Below are 23,044 nucleotides of genomic sequence, written 5' to 3'. Positions count from 1 at the left end.
TAATAAATCAGGCACCCAAGATTTCATGCCAGTTGGTAAAATCTTTAAAAGTGAAAAAAGAAAAGCAAAAATTTCCTGGCTCTGAACCTAGATTTGTTTTTTCATGATGTACTACCTTCAATTTTGTACCTGCCTGATTTTATGACAAAGCTTTAAAAAACCAAAGAATTTAACCTGTTTATGATGTCCCAAAGCAAAGTAGAAATATAAGAAAAAACAAGAAAACTTTAGAGCTGTTTAGCAATATCATACAGCAATATCACTATTTAAGATTTAGCCAATTTTAATTAAATATATATATTTGAGTATTTGATTTATTAATTAATATATAATTTTTTTATTTTAAAAATAAAATCTGAATTTCTTTTTTCTTAATTAAAAAAATTCTAATTAAATATAAGTCATAACATAAATTTTTAAAAAATATAAGTAGCAACATTAGTCCCAGGATCATGTTAATCCAGTACTTTTTTGTAATATCATAGAAAGTAAGCTTTCTCTTATCACTAACTTTTCATTTTTTAAAAGTAAAAACTATAATAAAAACAGGACAATGAACTAATTTCGAATGTAAAATGGTAAATTTTTCTTTATGTATTTTATAGTCAAGAATAAGAGAGTGAAAACGAAAAAATGTGTCTCAATTCGAATATAAAACCTGTTTACCTTTATGAACGGACTAGCTAGTTTAACCATTACAGATTCCAGAGTTTGCCAATAACGCTTCAAGCTCGTGCGTGGTCTGAAATCAACCAAAAACCACACGAACCAGAACTTCCCTTCTCAACCCAGCACAGCTCAAACGCCACCCTAACCATGGCCGACCGCCAATTGTCATCTTACACTTGCCAGTGTTGGAAGTAACCCTCCACCTTCCATCATTAGCCAAACTTATCAGCTTGATGAAAAAGAGAGAAAAAGAGAATCTCCCAACAGGGCCCCACCCATAAGTGAGCAAAAATGGGGCCCCCGATGCCCAAAATTCTCGACCCTTTGTTGGTGGGACCCCAAAAAATGGCAAGCAAAGTGAGAGAATACTAATATCCGTACCCAGTGTATATAGAATAGTAGATTTAAGCTTAGCAGCGTAACCAGTTGGGGAGCGGGTGTTCGCATGAAAGAAGAAAGCGTGGGGTGTGGCCAGCCCACTTCCATGAAAGATGGCCCCTTTTGGCTCCTCCTCTGCTTTTCATTGTATTTGGTGTTTGGCCAAGCTCAACTATCTTTCCTAATCCTATGTTTTTTCCTTTTTGTGGTGGGCATTTGCAACTTTGCGGGTCCTCTGTTCCTTGCACTTTTTTTTTTCTTACAGGGAAGTACCCACGTGGTTAACAGGATAATGGGATAAGCTAAGCTTTTTAACCTCCACTCACATCAAGATTCTAGTATATTTTTTTGTTCTCCCCCTTCAATGCTTCGACAGGGTATCAATTCTACACTAATGGCAGTCATAGTCAGGGAGGGAGGGAGAAGATCATTGCCACAGCGTTTAAATCCAAGAGCAAACTCAAGTTCTCTATTCCTAGATGTAAAGGGTCATTTTATACTTTACGGACAAGTTGAAAAGCTTGGGATTTCATTACTTCCAGATTTGTTTTGATGAACAGGAGAGGAAGGGTTTTCAGTTTTGAGTCCCGGTACCTAAGGCTATAGACTCGTGTGCCCGTTAATCTCGCCATAGTAATTCTTTTTTTAATCATGATTATTTTGATATGACTGAAGTTAAGTTGTCACTTAAAAATTTTATTAAAGCTGCACGTGTGAACTTTGCAAAAAGCTTATAGAAAAGTGAATTATTTTAGATTTTAATGATATTTTATGTTACATATGATTTTTAAGATTTGACTTCTTTCTCCAAAAGACATTTATTAGAATTTTGTATGCGTTGAATTTTTATTTTTAGAAGTTAACGTATTAAGAAAGGTTGAACATGAGTAACTACCACCTTTAATCATTGATTTCCCTTGGCTAAGAGAAGAATAAAACTATAGGAGGAAGATTCAGTGTGAAACAAGGATTTATACTCTTGACGTTTTTGCCATTTGACAATGGATAAGATAACATTAAGGTTGCCTGTTTCGGTTCCAGTGTCTCATTGCCTGAAGATGACATAAGTTTGAGAATACTCTGAAGAAATTGAGACACCCCTGTGGAGAGCTGATCGAGTTGTTAATTGAAAACTTGGTCAGTTAATTTAGTTTCAAAGCGAATCATAGTCCAAACTATTGGAAATGCAAGGTTTCATTACAGTGAAAAAGCAAACAGGACCTTTAACTAATATCCTACATCCAAAAAGTGCAAATGGTGGTCATAATCGGACCAAAGACTTTCTGGTAAGAGATAGGAGACAACATGAATCTTCAAAACAGGACCCCTCGACCCCACGCGGGATTTGATTAAACATAAGGGGCGGAATCACAAACTTTTCTTAAGTTCCGAATAGACCATCATACCCTAAATATGAATAATAACAACAGCTGTGCATCAGACACTTTAAGCTTTTATATCAGGAGGAAGGCCATGAACCATGGAACCCCACCGCCATAGGTTATATAGATCACTGTACAACTCCAAGATGCAAATAGAAATCCACTGCATCCTGCTGAAAATCAAGGTGAACAACTTCATCACCACAAGAATCTATTCCAATTATAGAATAGTTAAGCCAAACTTTGATTAACATTCTAGCTGGCGAAATGTGACTCTAGTAAGAAATGAACTCAGTTCCTCTCGAGCTGATCAGCCCTGAAAGGTCAATCACATACAACAAATATTTTTTCCTATTGAAGCAGAAGAGATTTGGAATTCATAACTAACGCTCTGTAGAATCGGTTCCAATTCCGTGAACTGTGAAGTGCGTGAATTAACAAGCAAATTTGTGAGTTCAACTTTCCTTCATCCAAGAATTGTCACATTCAATGGCCCTTCGTACCTGTTTACTGGAAACTGTGGGTCTTATGAAGACAAGAGTTCGAGCTTGATGTCCTAGAACCGATAGGTAGTGGGAATGCAGGTTTTTATCGTACTCCCACTAGCTTTCTATCAAAGGGCCCCCATGCATATCATCTGAATTATTGAGAGCGAGGGGGCTTGAATCCTACCTCATATACCAACAATCAGTACATAATTGATCAAGGTTTTTCTGTGTGATTGAAAATTTATGTATAGCTGTTCTCCAAGCCATCAACTATCCAGGCGGTCATCTGAACCATTTCGGCGACATAGTAGGCATCTGCACTGGTTTATTGAAGAATTCAATCTATGGCTAGCATGTGTCCTAGAGGAGAGTCTCATGGAATCATGGCTTTCCTTTACTTCTATGATAAAGTTATAATAGCAAAACCCTTTAATTTAAAAGCAGGAAAAGAAAGTTTTTAGATGCTGTTGCTGGATGCAGAGAAAATACGAGCATATGACCAAAAAGACATGTCAGTGCCGGCTTTCATGGAAAAATCATGAAATAACAATCGGGAGTGAGAGTAGAATCATACTAGCTACTGGCTAGCCGACAGAATGGCAGAACAGTTCAGCATAAAAGTTCAACCCGTAAAGTAAAAATACAAAGCACAAGAAGAAAAGAGATAACCTATCAGTGCCGATTGAGGGCAAAATTTTTAATCACTAGTCATCCTACTTGAAAATTTTGGTTTAAAGCAGCTAAAGCACATGTCCCATCAGGCCCTGTTCATATACATGCAATCAAGTTTAGTAGGAAAAGAAAAGGGAAACAAAGATTTTCCTCTTGTACAGACTGTGCTTTGTTCCTTATGATGTCTGGCTCCATTTTGGTGATACCAGAATCAGTAATTCAAGTAATTTTTACGATCACAACCCAGGAAATCTCTAAAATCTCTTGGCTGAGAAATGAGGTTGAGTTTGTTCAGAGTTTGACATCAAACAGGACCTTTCCTTTGACATGCAAAAGTCATAAGTTAACTGATGCATGCTTAAGAAGGTCAACTCAGTCTCTCCCTTTGAGCGTAACCCCAGCAGCAAACAGGAACAAGGGATCCAACTAGCTTATTTAGAGGCTATAGTCTAGAGTCTAAGATAGGATGTGAGAACCGTGTTTGTTAGTGTGTTGCATTAAATACATCATACAACTCTGATGAGGTACAGACAGGAAAATCTGTAATGATCATATTTAAAACAAAAGAAAGAAGATCAAAATTGGGTTGACATTTGAACTGCAAAATATATGATATGACTCCTGAACCATACTGTAAGGTCAGAATTCGAAATCAAAGAGATATTGGGAGGTGAATATGCATGAAAGTATCATGTCACATTTTGGAAGCCTAATAATTTAAAACCAAGTGTTATGCAGAGGAGAGCTTTTGAGAGTAAATTGAGTGGCCAAGAGGGAAAACTATAGCTGTTTTCCCCAAAATGGGAAAGTCCCTTTCAATTTGCAGTTTCTAAAGGCTTGGGGTAATAGTATCTTTAGTGGAAGTTATAGTTGGAATCCTTTTTGGTGCAAGAAGTGACAGGTTGATGTGACATCAGGAGCCCTGAGGATTCTGGAAAGAAATTCATGCTTCAACCTTCAATCTTCTCATGATAATATCCAGAATAGTGTAGACTTAGGAGCAGCTAAATCATTCTGGAGATGCTGGCTTTTGGCAAGTGGTTGGCATTGAAAAACATGGGTGGGATTTGACTTTGTTCACAAGCTGTTTTGCCCATAAGGAATTGTCAGTTGGACTTTGGCTCGTGATACACAATTGAAACGAAATGAATAAATAAAAAAAGATAAAATTTAGCACCTATTAATTGATCCTAATTAGGAAAGGATCTAGCTGGCTATTGAAATGGTGAAGCAAATGCTATAGTTAAATGTCATGTCAGGATCGAGGAGAGATGTTTCTGATCAAAGCCTTAACCCCCACCCCAAATCCATTAATGAATTTATCTACAGGCAAACAAATGAAAGTCGAAAGATACGTGATGCTTGTCCATGGTATCAGAGTCCTGATATCCAGGAAAGATAAAAGGTAAAATATCCGTAGGAGCACAGAGATAAAGTAGTAATTCATAAAGGGATCTTCAAACAATCCAAGAGAGTATTAACAAAAAGCATGCAGTAACTGCAATTCAATGGAAGCCTTGATCTAGGCTCCAAACCACCATCAGTCGATAGTGAAACAATGATTTAAGATGGCTCTGGTCAATCAACTTGCCAATTAAATTTGCCGAAGCAATGAAAAATACTTGATGCTTGACAAGGTAGCTGCAGACTACTAGTTTCCAAGAAAGATGAAGACAAATATCTGTGGAAACACATAAATAAAACTGTAGAGGGTACCCTTAAACAATCCAAGAGAGTACCAAAAAGAACAAAAAGCATCCAATAACTGCAATTCAGTGCCAGCTCTAGGCTCCTACAACTCTATCTTAATATCTAATGGATTCAAAGATGGTACTGCTCATTCCCAGTCAGCCACTATTAACAGCAGCAATGCAGCGCAGGACTTTTACATACTAAAAGGTGGAAAAAAAAATAGCTGAAAATTTTGTCAATATGGTCATGGCCCTATTATTGGGGCTGGATTTGGGTAAATTGGTGGGTGCATGGCCCAATAAGGTAAGATCTGAAATGGCCCATGAATCACTCTTCGTTAACCAAGCACGAGACAGGCAGGTTCAGTCAACAAATTGTATGAGAAAAATTCAAAAATAATTTGGAACAAACTTCAAAGTTCAAATTTTATTTGACAATTCAATTGAATGGCGATTATTTTGCTTCAAAAGGGCTAGAGAAAATTGAAAAATCAGTTCCCCTTTAAGCCCGACGTGTTACAAGAGACAACAAACATTTTTCCCCTTTTCACCAACAAAAAAATATCTTATGGCATAAAAAATTAGGAAAAAAATATATGCATTTAATTAGAGAAGAGGCACATTCTTGTGGTTCAGTCTTCGGATCTTCCGGCTGGATGTGAATAATTTATTCGTTAAATGGAATTCCAAGCATTCCAAAATGCTGTGTCCTGTCTCGGACAAAAAGGAAAACACTAGAGAAGGGGCACACTCATTCCGTGGCAGCTTTCAGTAGATCATCCCATTTCGTCAATTTCTCTCTGGGTTTATTTATCAAACTCCCTAGTCTCTTCTCCTCCTCATCAATCTTTTCCCAAGCACTGAATGGAACAACCCTGATGTTTCTATCGTCCAAAATCTGGAGGAGTCCTCCTCGTCCAGGTTTCGGCAAGCTGGTTGTTGATGCTAACACTCCTTGTTCAAGATCTTCTGATACGCTTGCAACCTACCATAACAAGGGTGCAGTTAGCAACATGTAACTCTTGATATGATGCTAAACATTAAAACCAACAAAGCTGGTCCTGGTCTTTAAAACAAACTCAAAAAATCTGTTTAGTCAACATGAGAGAACTTACAGTTTCATCAGCACAGTAAAGGTTTGTGCCAATAATGCCTGTTGGCCCTCTCTTCAACCACCCACAGACATACAAGCCATTCTCAAGCAATGTAGGATCTCCTGAATTATCACTTAGAACTCGACCTTTTATATTTGGCACCACACCTGGAGAAAATTGCATGAGATGAGAAGTAAGCAATCTTTTTTTCTCTTCAAATTTTGTAAGAAAAGCTTGAGCAGGCGAGAGAAATTCTATACAAAAGTATATTAGCTTATTGCTCAAAAAAGTAAGAAATAATACTAGATTACCAGTTAAGCTATTCTTTTCTTTACCTTTCTGATTGTCAAATGGCAAACCGTCCACTGGCACTGATTTATAGCCAATACTCTTTAGTACAATCCTGCAGGAAGAAAACACATTACTACATGGTACCACAACAGAATCACTAGAATTCAAACTGGAGGTTCCAAATACAAGGAAGAAGAAATTCTCTCAGTAGGTCACAAGTCATTGTTAAATTTCAGAGAGAAAGCAGGTCATATCACTATAAACAAGGGCTTTTTACTCACTATAACTGAAACCATTTGCCTTTTGGACAAGAAATCAGTAATACGCCCTATGTCATTACATGACAACATGAAGTGCAACAAAATAAATATTTGAAATATCTACAACCAAGTTCCCCAAATGAGTTGGGGAAAACATCAACATCAAAGATGGAAATGTATATTAAAAGTTAAAGCCCGATATCCAGGGAGGAAAAAGAATGAAAGAAGGAAAGAAATTACCCACAAGCAAGATCTTCAAATTGTCCAGTACCCATGGCAATCTGTTTTCCAGGGCCAACACCTACAAAATAAAGTTATATTTAATGGGATCATTTCTCGTGTTTCACAGCCTTAAAAATACCCATAAAGATGATCTCTCAATACTGTTCAGTTCACAAATTTGCATATGAGAGAGAGCAGATATACTGCAAAAATTTAGAAAGAGAGAGAGAAAGAGATACCCTTTAGAGCTGTCTTCTCAAGGTGCACCGCAGAAACATATCCCTTATTGCCATATGATTCTAGAAACCTATCAGGTTGACGGAAGAAAACAAAATGAAGTTCACGTTGACCTGACCTAGGCTGGGAAGGTCCAGCAATGGCTGCCTTAGAGAGTAACTCATATATCCTCCGATGAATACGACTGTTTTTCATTTCTTCCTTTATAAAAAGATAACATGAAGATTGTAAAAACATAAATAGAAAGAACAGGACGCTAAAGAAGCAAATGAAAAGGATACCTCTCATTGCTTAGCCAAAGACCTAGTATACAGCACCCCCAACCCCCCACCCCAAAAAAATCCTAAAAATAGCAAATACCAATAATCTTTATCATTTTTTCTATTAAAAAGCAAATGATGTACATTAGTTTGGAAAACCAGCAAGGATTAGAAGGTAAGATGTACCTCATCTGCTGGGGTTATCTTCAAATCAGCTTCCTTTATGTGAATATACAAATCTCTAATACCTGCAAAACTAGGGTTAAAACTTATCTAAATTGCAAAGAATTAGGACAATTTTCTATTCCACGAACAGCAATTTTCTCAAAGTATTAATAATCCATAGACCTCACATGGAATGTAGCAATAAGTCACATTGCAAGTAATCAGAAGTATGTTATAATTGACCACAAACTACGCAGAATAGAGTGTGAGATATGGATCATTTGACAACTGCAACTCCACACCAGTCATACTAAGCTACAACTTCAAGAATACCATGTCCACCTTCCAAACAAAGTTCAGATTGACAAATATTCCTTCGTCTCCACAGATAAGGGTCAACACCATCAATTCAAAAAAGAATTATCAGTAGGTGAAACAGCATATCCTTATTTAAACATTCTTGACTCTGTGATTAAGAAAATAATGCATTCCAATACACTAAGGAATTACCAAGAACTTCACGGAGCTCTTTTGCAGTACAAGCTGCTTGGACTGGTCCACGTCTTCCAATCAGATATACTTTCCTGTAATAATATTGAGTTCAATAAACATAAAATCTGATAAATTGCGAACAGATTTATGGAATTACTTTCAAGGAGCAGGATGAGAAACCTTATAGAGCTTTGCTCCAAAGCAGTCAAAGCATGGCTGGCAATATCAGTTGTTGCCAATTCAGATGTTGGTTGTAAAAGGATACGAGCAACATCAAAAGCCACATTTCCCTGAAAGGTTAATGCATCAATACTACAGCTAGCTATACTCCATCACACATATCAGGGATCACATCCAACCATAACAGTGCAGAATGGGAAAGCATTGAAAATAATGGATTTGCATTGCTGTAAGGATGGACACAAGCCTAGCTGGCATGTCTGCAAAGGATGAGACAATTCAAACTGCAGCATGCTAATAATGCCAAGCGTATGACATGAAGGCCCGCATGTAGAAAATATATTATCAGCAAAGAATCTTCATTTCACTTATGGTCAAAGAAAAAAAAATATAAATCTGACAAACCAGTCATTTCCAGGGACCCAAAATTAGAAAGTTGCATAATCAGACACATAAAACACATCCTTAACAGATACTAACCTATCTATAGCAGCCTTGAAGAACACTCACTATTAGAGAGGTTTGGGTATAAATTACCAAAATAAAATAATTTATCTCCTAACTGAGATCTTGATCTTTATTCATATCATTAATAAGCTTGCATAACATAAGAGTCATATAAATTTTTTATTACATTTGTTGAATGTACCCAATGAATGCCTTCAAAGGCATACCTGAACATAGAATGACCGCACAAATCTCATTTGTTAAAAACTTGAAATCAATCTGTCTCTGATCAAATCCTCTAAGTCATTACACTTCACTATAGCCTTTAATCTTAACTAATGCCTCACAGATCCTTTCCACTTGTCCTTAACTCCCCTTGAATTGCTACCATGCTCTATCCAACTCGAATTTAATAACTACTCAACTACCAAATTTTTGAGCTTAAATGAGAAGAAAAACCTTCAAATGCCCCGCCTAAGTATTGCCATAATGCTATCAAGCTAACTTCATAGCAATTAATGAAAGAAAGACAAAATGTACCTGACCAAGGATAACAGCTGTATCAGTGCTCTTCAAGTCAGGGTCCAGGTTTGCTCCATCCGGATGCCCATTATACCACCAAACAAACTCTCTAGCCGAATGTACCCCTTGCAGATCCTATATACGAAATTTACATTGAAAATTCATGAGCAACAGCCATTACAGCTCCATTTAAAAATCATCATTTCCCACAGATTCAAAATATTTAACAATTAGCCACTGCAACTGTATCAAGAATACTCTAGTTTCCATTGAACATACTTCCCCTGGAATGCCTAGAACTCTGTCACTTTCCGCACCATAAGCAAGCACAACCTGCTCAATTCAATTCAAATTTCGTCAAAATAAACAAGTATACAAAAAACAAAAAAGGTAAACAGATTAACCGCTATAGCCTACGAAACAAACACAATAGAAAACGACAGTAATCAAACATCTTACAACATGGTAAAGCTCCCGCAGCTCCGCCAGAGAAACAGAAGATCCCAGAGTGATATTCCCCAAAAAGGAGCACCTTCCATTTTGCGCAACCCGAGAGAATTGATTAATTACATTCTGTTGCAAGCATTTTACCAAAACTTAGCTTAATTAAGAGCATTAATTTACACAACAACAAAACTTTTAAGGAAAAAAAAATAATTGGCCACTTATTAAACAAAGGGGGGGAGGGGGGGAATAGACCTTAGTTTCGGGATGATCAGGTGCAACGCCGGAGCGTACCAATCCATAGGGCGTAGGTAATCGATCAATGATGTCAACCTGTGATCCTTGATGCGTCTTCAACATCTGGTGATTTATTTCAAATCAGAAAATCAGGTAATTCAGATTCAATTAAGCTTAATGATGAAGTGATCAATCAAGTATGACCAAATGAATACCTTTTCGGCGGTGTAGAAGCCGGCGGGACCGCTTCCGACAATGCACACGCGTAAGGGTTCAGGAGAAAGAGTCGAAAAGGTTCGCGATAGAAATTTTCTTGCTCCAAATATTGCCATTTTTTTTTATTTCTTAAAAAAAAACGAAATTAAAACTTGAATTGGAGGTTTTAAGGGGGTTTTTAAGACACAGACGCAAAGCTAGGGTATCCATTTTCCAAACTACAAGAAGGAAGGACTTCGATTTGGGCTTGATGGTCGGATGTTAGAATTGGGTTTGTCTTATGGTTTTAGCCCAACTTATGATCCTTAGGGTTGGCCCAGACTCATATCCCAGTCATAATTGTTGAAGCAAACTTCAAATTATTCTCCCTATTTTTTCACCAGCAACTTGAACTTTTAATGAGAATAATAAATTGCATCGAGCATACATATATCTGTTACTGATAAACAAACCTCCTAGAGAATTCACAAAAGATTTTACGAGATTTTAATTATACAATAACGTATTTATGTTAATGTTTTTTGTAATAAGTTTAGTATCTTTTTTTATATACAAATACTAAAATTTTCAAGTTGATGATATCAAATTATAACTAATGGGATGGTTTTCTAGGGACAATAAATACTTATTGTTTATAAAACTCATGCTTTAAAGAAAAGGACGTTAAATTTTAAAATTAAAAAAAAATCATTAAATAAGCTTTAAATGGAATTTGCCCAATTTTGTGACAAATGTGACTAATAATACATATGCTAAGAATACAAAAAATGCAAAACTTTCACATGTTGAAATTCAGGTGTACTGTTCTTAAGTAGTACTAATACGAACACAAACGTCCTTGTTCTGAAAATGGAAATACATTGAAACTTGGGTATTAAGACAATGATGATTCGGAGGCATGAAAATTTGATCTCTCTGTCTAGCGTAAGAGTAAAGTCTTAAGAAAGGGGAGGCCATTGGGCAATAAGTATAAGAAGTAGGACGGTGTTAGAAAAGAAAAAGAACACAACATGCCATCATTGCTTTGAGAGTCGGAAACTTGAATAATTAGAATGTGTGTTTAGCTTTAGAGATGATTGTGAAAGTTGACGAACTGGGACCGTTGGTCTCGAAACATTTCTCAACAACCGAGCATGTAGAGGTCAACCATAGGCAAACTTTGAAGACATTTAACTGCAAAACCAAGTTAGGTAAGAACACCTATCTCTCCTTTTGTTTGGTTTTGTTCTCTTCCCTTTCCCTCTCTCAAATGACAAAGAGTCTTGCCCTTTACACAGTTTATCCAATTATAATTGTGGTTTATAGCTAGATCTGCTCGGATTAACTTTGTCGGATTTACATGACCCAAGTATCATTAAAAGTTGACAAAGGAAATGATAGTGGACCGATTTGGTGTCAGCATAAATTATTAGTAACACATTTCCGTTTTTTTTTTTCCCATCATTCACTTTTTATGAGTAATAAGCTTTAATATTTTAATAAATTATTATTTTTTTGTCACATGTAAACCAATTGAATTTTAATTTACACTTAGTTTATATTTGGATATATATGAATACAATGAAAAGAATTAGGAAGGGTATGAGAAGACAAGGAGCCCATACAAGAGAAGATGGGAAATATATGGGAAGGAAAGGTATAACTACATGATTTAATCTCCAAATGATACATTTGGTGTCAATAAGTTTTTAACTTTGAGTCTTACAATAATTATCATTAGCATATAAAAAAGAAAAACTCATGTCCACTAATTTGAAGTTGACCTAATTTTTAATATTATCTTTTCATAAAGGCATGCTATAATTCTTAACTTCATGTGAGGCAGTATGTCATGGTTCACATTAATTTTTGTAATTATTCATTTTGAGTTGTTGGTTTTATGATTTTATCCTAATGTCTTATAAGTTTATGTAAATTTTTATATACACAGTATCATTTTAGCATATAATTAATATGAAATTTATAACTTTTTTCTTTAATACCATGATATCCTCTCTTATACATTATTAAAAATTTATTTTTAATATAAAACTTTATAACTTTACTTATCAAAAATATTATTTTAATAATATAAAATTTATATTCACGTCAAATCTATGACATAATACCTCACAAACGTAAAAAGACCCATTTCTAGAGAGTAGCCCTCGCCATATGTGAGGCTCCATGGTTCGAAAAAGGAAAAACCGAACCGAGCCACACCCATGGCCATTGGTGGGACTCATGGGTTCGGGCCACAAAAATTGACATGGGTTCACACGTCATCGTTGATGTTAGGCTGACGTCATCTGGAAAAAAATAAAAAAAATAAATACAAGTCCGAGTGAAATAATTACAGGAGGGGCCCAGGCTTTGATTTTGGCGAAAATACAAAAACTTAAAAAGTAAAAAATAAACAAAAAAAAACACGAAACAAGAGGAAGAAGTTGTTAGAGGTCGGCGTCCAGGGACAATTTTCTCTTTTATCTGAGAGTAGGGAGGCAAAGGCGGGCCTTGGTGGGCCCACCCCACTAGCCAGGCAGTACAGTCCAAAAACTTTAAGTCCCTTTCAAACATGGAAAGCCCAAAGAGAAATAAAAAAAAAAAAAAGAGTTGTATTTGTATTAGCTAGCTGTCCCCACAAACCGCCTCTCTGACCTCCTTTGAAACCAAGGTCAATCTCAAATTTCTTTATCCCCTCTCAATTATTTAATTTGCATAATTAATCATGATAATTTTTGCCTAATTATAGGGCTTCAATAATCTAATATAAATCCATTTTTAAATGTAGCCTGTTTCTTTATTTCTTTACCTTTGTTGCGTGACACTTTGATACGTGTTTGTTCTATTGAAATATGTTTGGAATAGTTATGATCTTGTCCATATGTTACTTTCTCATAATTAAATTCTATTGAATTTTTATTTTTTTAAATTGCTTTTGAAAGTAAATAATATTTTTCTTAAAATTAAAAATAATTTTTATTTAATAAAAAAATGAATGAATTTATTTTTATAATAAATAATTATATAATAAATATAACTTTCTAATCATTTTCTTGTTTTTTATTAAATACATTTTTTCTATTAGTTTTTAGGAAATTAAAAGAAATTACAAAAAAAAAAATACCTTGTGGTTTGAGATAATAAAAATTTCCCCCTTTAGGTTTAAAATATGACAGTATTTATTTCCATTATGTTTCTACCTAACATTGTTAATTTTACTTTCCAAAGATTTCAAATTTTTTAAGTTTTTATTTTATTATTAATATTAATTTAATAAAATAAAAAATATTTTAATTATTTAATTGTTAATTGTGTCAGAAAATATTCTAAAGTAAAAAACAACCTAAGATAATTATATGTCAGATATAAGTCTCAACGAGAGCAATTTTTTTTCGCCTCAATCACAATATACACTTTTTATATTTATCCAAAAAGTATATAACAAAATGTAAGTATTAAATTAGTAACAAACGCATGAAACCTAAATTTCTTTCTTCTCATTAATTTTTTCATGCAACTTAGATTTAATGAATTAATATATATTAAGATGTCTAGTGATGCATTTTTAATTGCATTTAAGTGAATGAAATGCATTGAATCCATAGTTCCATTCTCATAGAAAAGATTTTTTATTAAGTTTAGATTTTAATTTTTGTAAACAAATTTTTTGGTTAACTAACTAGTAGTGATAATGATGTTTGCTCGTAAAATAATAACTCATAATCGACATTAATTATTACTAATAATTAATTTCAATTAATTAAATACTTTTTTTAAATGATTTTTAATTAAAATACTAAAGTAAAATTTAAGCGATGAGATAAATCAAAAAGCTGGTCACAGATTTGGAGACTTAAATGTGCAGATAAATAAATTACGACAAAACAATGTACATAAAGGAAATTAGTTGACAGGCTAGCTTACGTCAATCCACATTAGACTGGCATCTCCAATATTTTTCCTTGGCCTGATTATGAAAGTCTAAAGGCTAGAAGTAAATCTAATTTCACAAACTTGATTTATACGCATGAATCGACCCGACAAGTTGACTCCAAAGTCCTAAACTTGGATTATTGAGTTTTTCCCAAGCATAGCCCCAAATTAATGTCAACTTCTAATTGTTCATTTGATTCATTACTTGTATTATATTTAAAATCTTTGCCACCAACCATCAAATTGGCAAATAAGACTCAAACAAATTCCATTTTAAAGCCTGTTTGTTTTTTTTTTTAATTTAAAAGTTATTATAAAATTGTTATGAAAAATAATAGCATAATAGATTTTAAAATTAAATTAAAACTATTTGGTAAGAAAATTGCAAAAAAAATTTATATATACTCTGTAATTAAAATTATCATAAAAAGTATTTAGATCATCTTCAATTACTAAATAAATCAAAATAGAATAAGACTATTTTGAACTTATATATAATTTTAAATATATAAAATAAAAAAATTCATATAAAAATGAAATAGTTCTCAAATTTTATATAATAGTAATAGTATTAAATTTTTGTTAATTTAGTAAGAAATCGAATCATGATACTTTAATTCTCAAAAAAAGAAAAGAAAAGAGAAAACAATACATTTGACATTAAAATCATTTTTGGTAAATGAGAGAAAACCTTTAGGTAGTACCTAAATCCAGCTTTAAATTTTTTATCTTCTTTTCTCTTAATATTTGTAAGAATAAAAAATTTTCAGATTTTTATATTTTATTGCTACATCTCATTTTTTTAAGTAGTCTTGGGAGAGAGAGAGGTAGAGGAAAAGGATATCATGATTTGCATGGGAGAATAGTGATTCGCAAAATGAGAGAGAAGAGAGAAAGAGATTGATTAAGAGAGATATGATATTTCTTAAAAAATTGACATCTTTTTAAAATAAGAGATAAAAAAAATTCCTTATGTCATTTTCTTTTTAAATTTTATTCTTTAAAAAAAACTATTTACTTTTTTTAAAAATTTCTCAAAAACTTGTTTGATTTGATTTATATTTTAAAAAGATACGTAAACTGAAAAAAAAAGAGTCAAACAAGTACTTATTTATTTCTTCTCTTTTTCCTAACAAATCAAAACCCAAATTGTTTGTGGAATACTACCCTATCTTTTGGATTTGTAAACACCACCTTTTTATCAATACTAAAAATAATTGTAAAATTTTGTTTATTTCCTCCTCTTTTTGGCAGATGAGTGTTGTGGTTAATTATTACAAAAATATAAATTGGTCAATAGAGATGTTCATTGTCTTATATAAAGTAGTTGAAATTTTGATACATTGTCTCTTTTTTTTTTGTTAATTTAAATAAAAAGAAACCCATTAATTAATCTAAGAAGCGTATAAGCATCAAAGTTCTTACCCAAAATGATGATACAATAAAAATAAGGTAAAAGTAAACATCATTGCACAAACCCTTAATAATTATGCACTAGAAGAAAAACTAAATTTGAGTATTTGACTAATCTCATTTTTAATGTATGCCAATTTAGTGGACAACCTCATCCAATTGATCTCTGACTGCTTTCTTCTTCTTTTTTACAAGTTGTACATGAATCTACAACTTTTACTTTTTTTAAAGTTTTTAGGTCAAAACATGAATCTAGGTTGACATGCTTAAATATGATGCTTACACGTGCTTTTTTTTAGTACATATGAAAAATTGATGAGCATTACTCAGTGAAAAGCACTTTTTATCTCTTTCACCTTTTATGAATTTTAAATCTTGTCATTTCAGTATTTGAATTAAAACATTTTAAGTTGAATAAGTCATTTTGGACAATTTCATTTTTTTTGAGTAATTTTAAAAGTTAATAATAATAATAATAATATATTTAAATTTACATGCTTGGTTTACACGTGTGGTGGCACGTGGGCCACGGACCCATCTCAGTTTTTGGTGTGTCATCTAGCGCCTTGGACTCGACCGGGGCCATAAAGTTCGGTTTGATTAATGGGCTGCCAGTCACGTGATCTGCCATGTGAGGTGGATGGTCCTTTTTGCGTCCGTACTTCGCTTGGCACTATTTGCTTAAAGTCGAATGATTGGCCACCGTCAGATCTGATGACACTGTTGCTATTGTCCCACGCTTCTCAGATAAATCGAATGTTAACAGACAGTCTGGTCATGGGACCCTCTTCTGAAATATCCCCCCTTTACCGTTAATTTGCAATCAGCATATTTTTTTCCCCTTATTTATGAAAGATTATTTTAGTTGGAACGAGGAATATGATTTTGTTTTTATTATTATTTTGTAATGAGACAAATTTTGTGAGACTTACAATTAATGTTTTCCATTGAAGACTTTAAATAAATATATAACCCACTCACCCACTTTCTTCCTTCTTTTGCTTTCCTTCATTTATTTTTTCAATTTTCTCCTTTATTTTAAAAGGGGAGAGGAGGATAGATCAGTGGCTTAACTTTATCCAATTATCAATATTTTAGATCTCAAATTTAAGTCTCACTAAGTATGGATTTTGTCCAATTTTATGTTTTGGTAGTTGGTTTATTTAGTTTGTTCATTGATTTCTTATTAAATGTAACAAATATATCATGTATGTTAAATAGTATTTTATTAAATTAATTTAGATTTACTCTTACGTGTAATGACATAAAAAAAAAAGCCTTGTGAAACTTAAGATATTTATCACATAATAAATTATAACAAAAGATCGTTCTCATTACGAATCTATATAATTATGGTCATAGAGTTATTGATTTGATTTTATACTTTCATGCAATATAAACATGAAATATAGTAACATCTCAAGCATTTGGCTCATTCAGTGATATATAAATCTTTTATCTAAATAGTAACATTCGAATCCTCATTATCTGAATTATAAAAAAAAAAATGAAGTATGGTATTTTACATACACCAAACCCTAAATAGCTAATATCTATAAATTTATTCATGTAAAGCTTTTGTTTTTTAACTTAAAAAAAATAATAAATTTTTGTACAATTTTATTCTTTACATGCGATATTTGACTATACCTTGTCACCTTGCCTCTAACTTCATGGGGAATTATAACCTCATTGTATGTTCCTAAATTATGGAGTGATTATTACAAACTCACCTTGTCCTCTTACAATTGTTAAGAGTTATTTACGGTTATTTTTTTTTTTGAAAGGTAAAGAGTTTTATTAATAAAAGAGTTATATTTAATTAATTATGGTATTTACTAAAACATCAAGCATGATCGTGTTTACATCAAATTAAAATATATTAAGCTATATACATTTCACCCTCCTACATGTTTTCGTTAATCACAATTGTGTTTAATCCAACCCTTCAAATGTCTTGTAAGCTGTAATTAACTACCTATTACTTCATGTCTTTGTTCCCTGACCTCTCCAAGCAATGTTCATGCTCTAACTTAATTCAAAATTTACCTATATTTCAACTTTTCACATGCAATCTTCTTAATCCCAACGTATCACGTTATTAGATATATACTTTTCTTAAGGGTCGGGTGATCGTCTTGTATGCTGAGGAAAAGCTTTTTTTTTTTATTTAAGCTTCCATAGGAGGGGTATGTGCACTAAGTTTAGTCTGATTGTAGATTTTTATGTCATTTTAAGTCTAATGTTGTCCATTAGATTCAATTTGACATTAATGTAATCTCACTTCAACAATAAGAGAATTTCATAAGAAGAAACCAAGAAAATCAAACTTTGCAAAACAAACGTCAATAATTTCTCTTAAAGTTTAAAAATAGATCATGCTAGAATGTTTCTTTTAGTGTATGATAATATATATAACAAATGCAAATAACCACAGCTTTATTAAAAGAAGTAGAGATACAGCTGCTGGTTGTTTTCTGGCCAGGGGATATATCTCCTTCACTCATTGCATCATATTAAACATGTAATTGGTAAGGTAATAAAAGCAGAAATTAAGCTTTTTCTAAAGTTTATGAAAATGACTTCGGCAAAACACTTGTCTCATAACAAATAGATTGGTTGAAGATTAGAACTTTCTTTTTCTTCTCTTTGTGGCCTCTGCCCCATTGACTTGTTCTAGTTTAGCACACTTTCGACACATGGAAGCTAGAAAAGGCTAGTGTAGAAATAACCGATTGTTAATTATTTTAATATACAATAAAAAAACAATATAGCTGAATGAGTGGAGAGAAAAAACTGCAAAGTGGGGATTATTTTTTCCCATATGATATATAAGAAGACAAAAGAATAGGGATTAAAATAGGGAAAAAAAAAAAAGCTGGGTGTGAGAGGGTATTGGGATCAGTATTTTAGTAGGACATAAGAAAAAGAAAGGGAGAAATCTGATTAATTATTTCACACTGAGAATGATTGATGGAATTGTTTATACTCTACTGAGATATGGTTCTTTCTATTGTCTGCCAAGATTATTCCTTTTTAATTTTTTAATTATATAACTACTTTAATTACCTATCTATACACCCTTATTAAAATCATTTGTGTTCTATATTATTTTAATATCTGATCAAAAACAAATGATGCCTTATGAAGAATATGCAAAATTAAAAAACTAGAACTGAATATTAAGCATAAATTAAAATTAATTAAAAGGAGAACCTAAGAAAAAGGTGAGAAAAGCAAAAAAAAGGAAAAATTATGGAATGATTAGCTGATTTTAATCCCACCAAAAAAAAAAAACCCATGTCTGGATAAGATTGATTGGATGCTTTGAAATGCGTGCACGCCAAGCCAACAAAGGACCAGGATATTATTTTCACCTAAAAATGCCTCTTCAATCTTTGTTAGACACCTCAGGGAAATTCTCAGTCAATACAATTCGTCTAATGAGGAATAAATTAATTGTTAACTTTTTATTTTTCTTTCTATTAATGTTTATATTTAGTTGACAAGATGCAAATTGACTATCGATGATTTTGCGATATATGGTTCGGTGAAATATTTTTCAGACTATTCAGTAAATTGGATTTGATGTTGATATGGGAAATGATGTTCTTTTGGGCAGGAAATGATTTTGTGCTTAGGAAAATGCTAGCATTCTTAATAATTCCGAAATATAATAGATTGACAGCATGCACTTGGGCAATCATTTCTTCAAATTTGGCAGGAGATTTACCAACACTTTTTTTTTTTTTTGCAAAATAGATAAGGAAAATAAAACTTACTATCAATAAGCATGATGTCTATAGATTGAAGGGTCGGCAAACTAATTATAATATGTACTTCAATTTTATGCGGTAATTAAGTTACAAAAAGGGCATTTTCCATTGGTATAAAATAGAGTTTTATTTCCTTTTCTTAAAGGCGTAAGCCATTTCATATACTTTTTGCACGAGAAACTGACAAAACATGAAAATGCTAACAAGATGTCCTTCTCCTTTATTGCCACCAACTCTAGATATTTGCTGATTTTTCAACTATTAAAAAATCCGCCCCTTGATTTTCAAATAAAAACCAAAGTGTCTTTTACTTTTTTTCTTTGTTTTTTTCGATGATTGTAAAATGATCGATGCTTAAACCAGGATTGTCGTCAAAGAAAATTTAAGCAAATTTCAACTTTGGGTATATATATATATATATATATATATATATATATATATTCTTTGAGGGATTTTATAAATGTAACATCTTTTCTTTGTTTTAATAAGAAGAAGAGATATACTTGATTCTTTGGTTATTTCACCAATTAAAGAGAAATAACATAAAATCAATTATACTCAGAAAAAAATTTCCATAAAATCAATTATAGAAATAATTATACCAAAATGTTTATTAATAACATGTGGGTTAAATTCTACTAACTAGATTTTATCTTAATTAGAAAATAAAAATTTTGAACTCACCGACTCTTACATTCAACACATTATGCATGTCTGCGGTTAATCCAATTCTTTTAACTTGTTGAATTTTCTCCAACTATATACTATTTATGGAATTATTTCTTAGTTGATTATATTTGCAAATGCTTATATGGACAAGAAAATTTTGGATTTTTTCTTTTGTATAAATTTGAAAAGTTATTAGATTGTGATGAAAAGTTAACCGATGGACTTGGTCACGAAACTATATCTTAAAACAAATTATTGGATAGGAAAAAAGGAAGGCCAGCCTTTGGTATGTATGTGTGTTTTTTCAAAAAAGAATTATCTAATTGTTCTTTCTTTCTTTTTTCTCTACTTACCTATCAATTTAATCATCAATTAAACACACTTATAAAAGCACTAGAATTAATTAAAGATGAGTTAAGCCCATTTATGAATGCTCATTAGTGTATTAGACATGGTTAATCATCGATCCCAACTTTTATCTGTCCACTTTAATGAATATTTCAATAAAAAAAAGTTTAAAAATTCAACTATACAATTGCAATTTGCTCATAGCTAGCTTTTCGAGTACAAATTTTAAGTGCAATTCACAAACTGGTGAATTTTGAAAAGAGGCAAATGGATTTCTTCTGTGGGTTTCATTTCATCTGCCACATATAAGACAAACAAAAATGAAAGTGTACGTTTACATCACACTTACAAAACATGTTTCTTAGCTATGTTGTTTGCCTTTGTTTTTAACCCTTAACTACAATTAGGTGAAAAAAATGTACCTAGTTATAGCATTCCCCCTTGGGTTTTGGGGAGCCTCTAAAATAAGGGACCAAGGCGAGGGTTTTAAGGTACACGGGCTTATATAAAAACAAGCCGTCTTGGGATCACAAAGAAGAATTTACGGCTTTACTTAAACCCTAATTTATTAGTATAAATGCATGTGATGAGGAATCCAATGATTAAAGCATGAACAAGATGAAACAAAAAAACACAACCTTTGATGGGGTTAATATTCGAGTTCTGAGGAAACGACATGACCAAGGTTTGAAACATTAATTGTCGATTTCGATATTAATTAATTGTTGATTTCGATAGTCTAGGGGGATACAATATATTACTGTGGAAGCAACAAGCTGCGGCAAGTCATGCCAATTCAAAGGTGTCGGAATCATTCTTTCTAAGATTTTGTTTTGGTGTAATGACAATTAGATGATTCAAAAACTCATCATGCTTTGCCTAACATAAACATTAATTTAGCTGACTGTGATGATGCATCAATTTTGTTGTTTTTAAAGCAAGAATTTTAATTAAATAAATTGTCTGTCGAGGAATGAATAATTATTTTATTAGTTGTTAAATCTTGGACATTTTTTTTAACTAGTCGGCGTGAATTTAAAATTATTATTGAAATCTCAGCGAACAATTTAAACTAAAATTTTTATTTTATATCGTAATTATTCGAAAAGAAACTTACATGGTTCATGATCTTATAATTTGAAAAAAAATTGTAGATTTTAATTTGAGTATAGTATAATCCTATTAAAAGAGAGAACAATTGTTAAATTTATTAATGTATAGCTGACTTGATGAATTGAAACAAAAATCAAAGTCCAAATACTTTAGTTAATTAACAATGAAAAGGTTTTAGAAGAATGAGGTTAATCTATCAATTGGAATTATGAACTCCCTCCTAGTATACAAATGGGTGTAGATCTAGTGAACAAAAAGTGAAAACAGAAAAAGAAAGAGAATATAAGGGAAAGAGGAAGAAGACAAAGAGAGAGGGGTTTGTTCCATTTTTGTTCTTTGGATGGGGGAAGGGGAATTACCAGGAATAGAGGCAAGCAACATAAAATACGAAAAAGGGGAGGGTAAAAAACTTGAGGAACATGGGAAAAGACACGAGGCCCCCGACAAATATTTTGGCAGTGCGGACAAAAGACATGGCCATTTTCCAAACCCCCCTTCCCCTTCAAACCTCCCCAAGAATAATGTTTTTGTGTTCCTAAGTCGCTTGTCAGATTAGCTCGAGATTTAAGGGTTTTTTTGCTTGTTTGTTTGCAACTTTGAAATGCGGTTCAAGGGAATGTTTGTCAAGGGAATAATCCCATAAATTATTCCAGAAGAATAATTTTATTTGTTTTATATTGCAACATTTCATTTTAAAATAACAAAATAATATAAGTTTATAATCCGCAAGCAAAGATTGATTTGTAGGCGGTTAGATTTTGATGTATGTGCACTCCTAAGGTCTAGAGATTTTTTGTCAAACAATTATTGTTTTCATGGCCTTTTTCCACATGTTGAGTTAATCTGGAGCATAAGCATATTGGTATAAATAATTAATTTCATTTATTAATCTTAAGTTGAGACCCATTCTTACATAACTAACATTCGAGTTATTGATAAAGTTTGGAAGCCTAAAATTTTTTAATTTTGTATGTAAAACCAATTGGGATATTAATTTGGTGCAACAATTATGATTATTTTCAATATTTGGATTATAAAAAAATTTATAAAGCTCGTGCACTGTTCTTGGATGTTTAAAACTAGTACTAGTATTCTTCTCTTTAACTTCATTGACTGTCATCTTATTTTTGTCAATTAACTGTACATCGTTTTCAGTTTAGGCCATGCTAACAAGAAACTGTAAATTCCAAAAGAAGAAATTAATAATTGTCCTTTCGATATTTACAGTTTGCAAGAACATTTTGGTAGAATATTACTAGTTGCTTCTGTTTACTATGTATTGATACAATAGAAATGGAGTAACACTTTGTTTTTTTCCTTTTCGTTTTGCAATGCTATTAAAGGGAGGACATATTCACATCTCAAAGCGTGATTCGATAATAGCATTAAAGGTTTAAAATTTTATTTTTTAAAATTATGCTTTTATAAAAATAATAAACTATTGATATTTTAAGATGTATATT

At 32.4% G+C, this 23,044-nt stretch overlaps 1 protein-coding gene across 1 annotated transcript; it reads right to left on the bottom strand.

Moving 5' to 3' along the window:
• Positions 1-5,680: 5,680 nt before the first annotated feature.
• LOC110411558 (Pyridine nucleotide-disulfide oxidoreductase family protein) lies at positions 5,681-10,540 on the bottom strand. Its single transcript, XM_021421768.1, has 13 exons — positions 10,347-10,540; positions 10,150-10,254; positions 9,910-10,023; positions 9,730-9,783; positions 9,469-9,585; positions 8,482-8,591; positions 8,320-8,393; positions 7,831-7,892; positions 7,387-7,585; positions 7,166-7,226; positions 6,710-6,777; positions 6,396-6,541; positions 5,681-6,265 (listed from the first exon to the last, which is right to left on the bottom strand). The coding sequence occupies exons 1-13, from the start codon at positions 10,461-10,463 to the stop codon at positions 6,032-6,034; spliced, it is 1,461 nt and encodes a 486-aa protein (XP_021277443.1). The 5' UTR covers positions 10,464-10,540; the 3' UTR covers positions 5,681-6,031.
• Positions 10,541-23,044: the final 12,504 nt, after the last annotated feature.

Source organism: Theobroma umbraticum, unplaced genomic scaffold (genome assembly GCF_002168275.2).
Source record: "Theobroma umbraticum cultivar Fairchild unplaced genomic scaffold, ASM216827v3 scaffold_56.0, whole genome shotgun sequence".
NCBI classification, from domain to species: Eukaryota; Viridiplantae; Streptophyta; class Magnoliopsida; order Malvales; family Malvaceae; genus Theobroma; species Theobroma umbraticum.
This window is presented reverse-complemented; position numbering and strand designations above follow the sequence as displayed.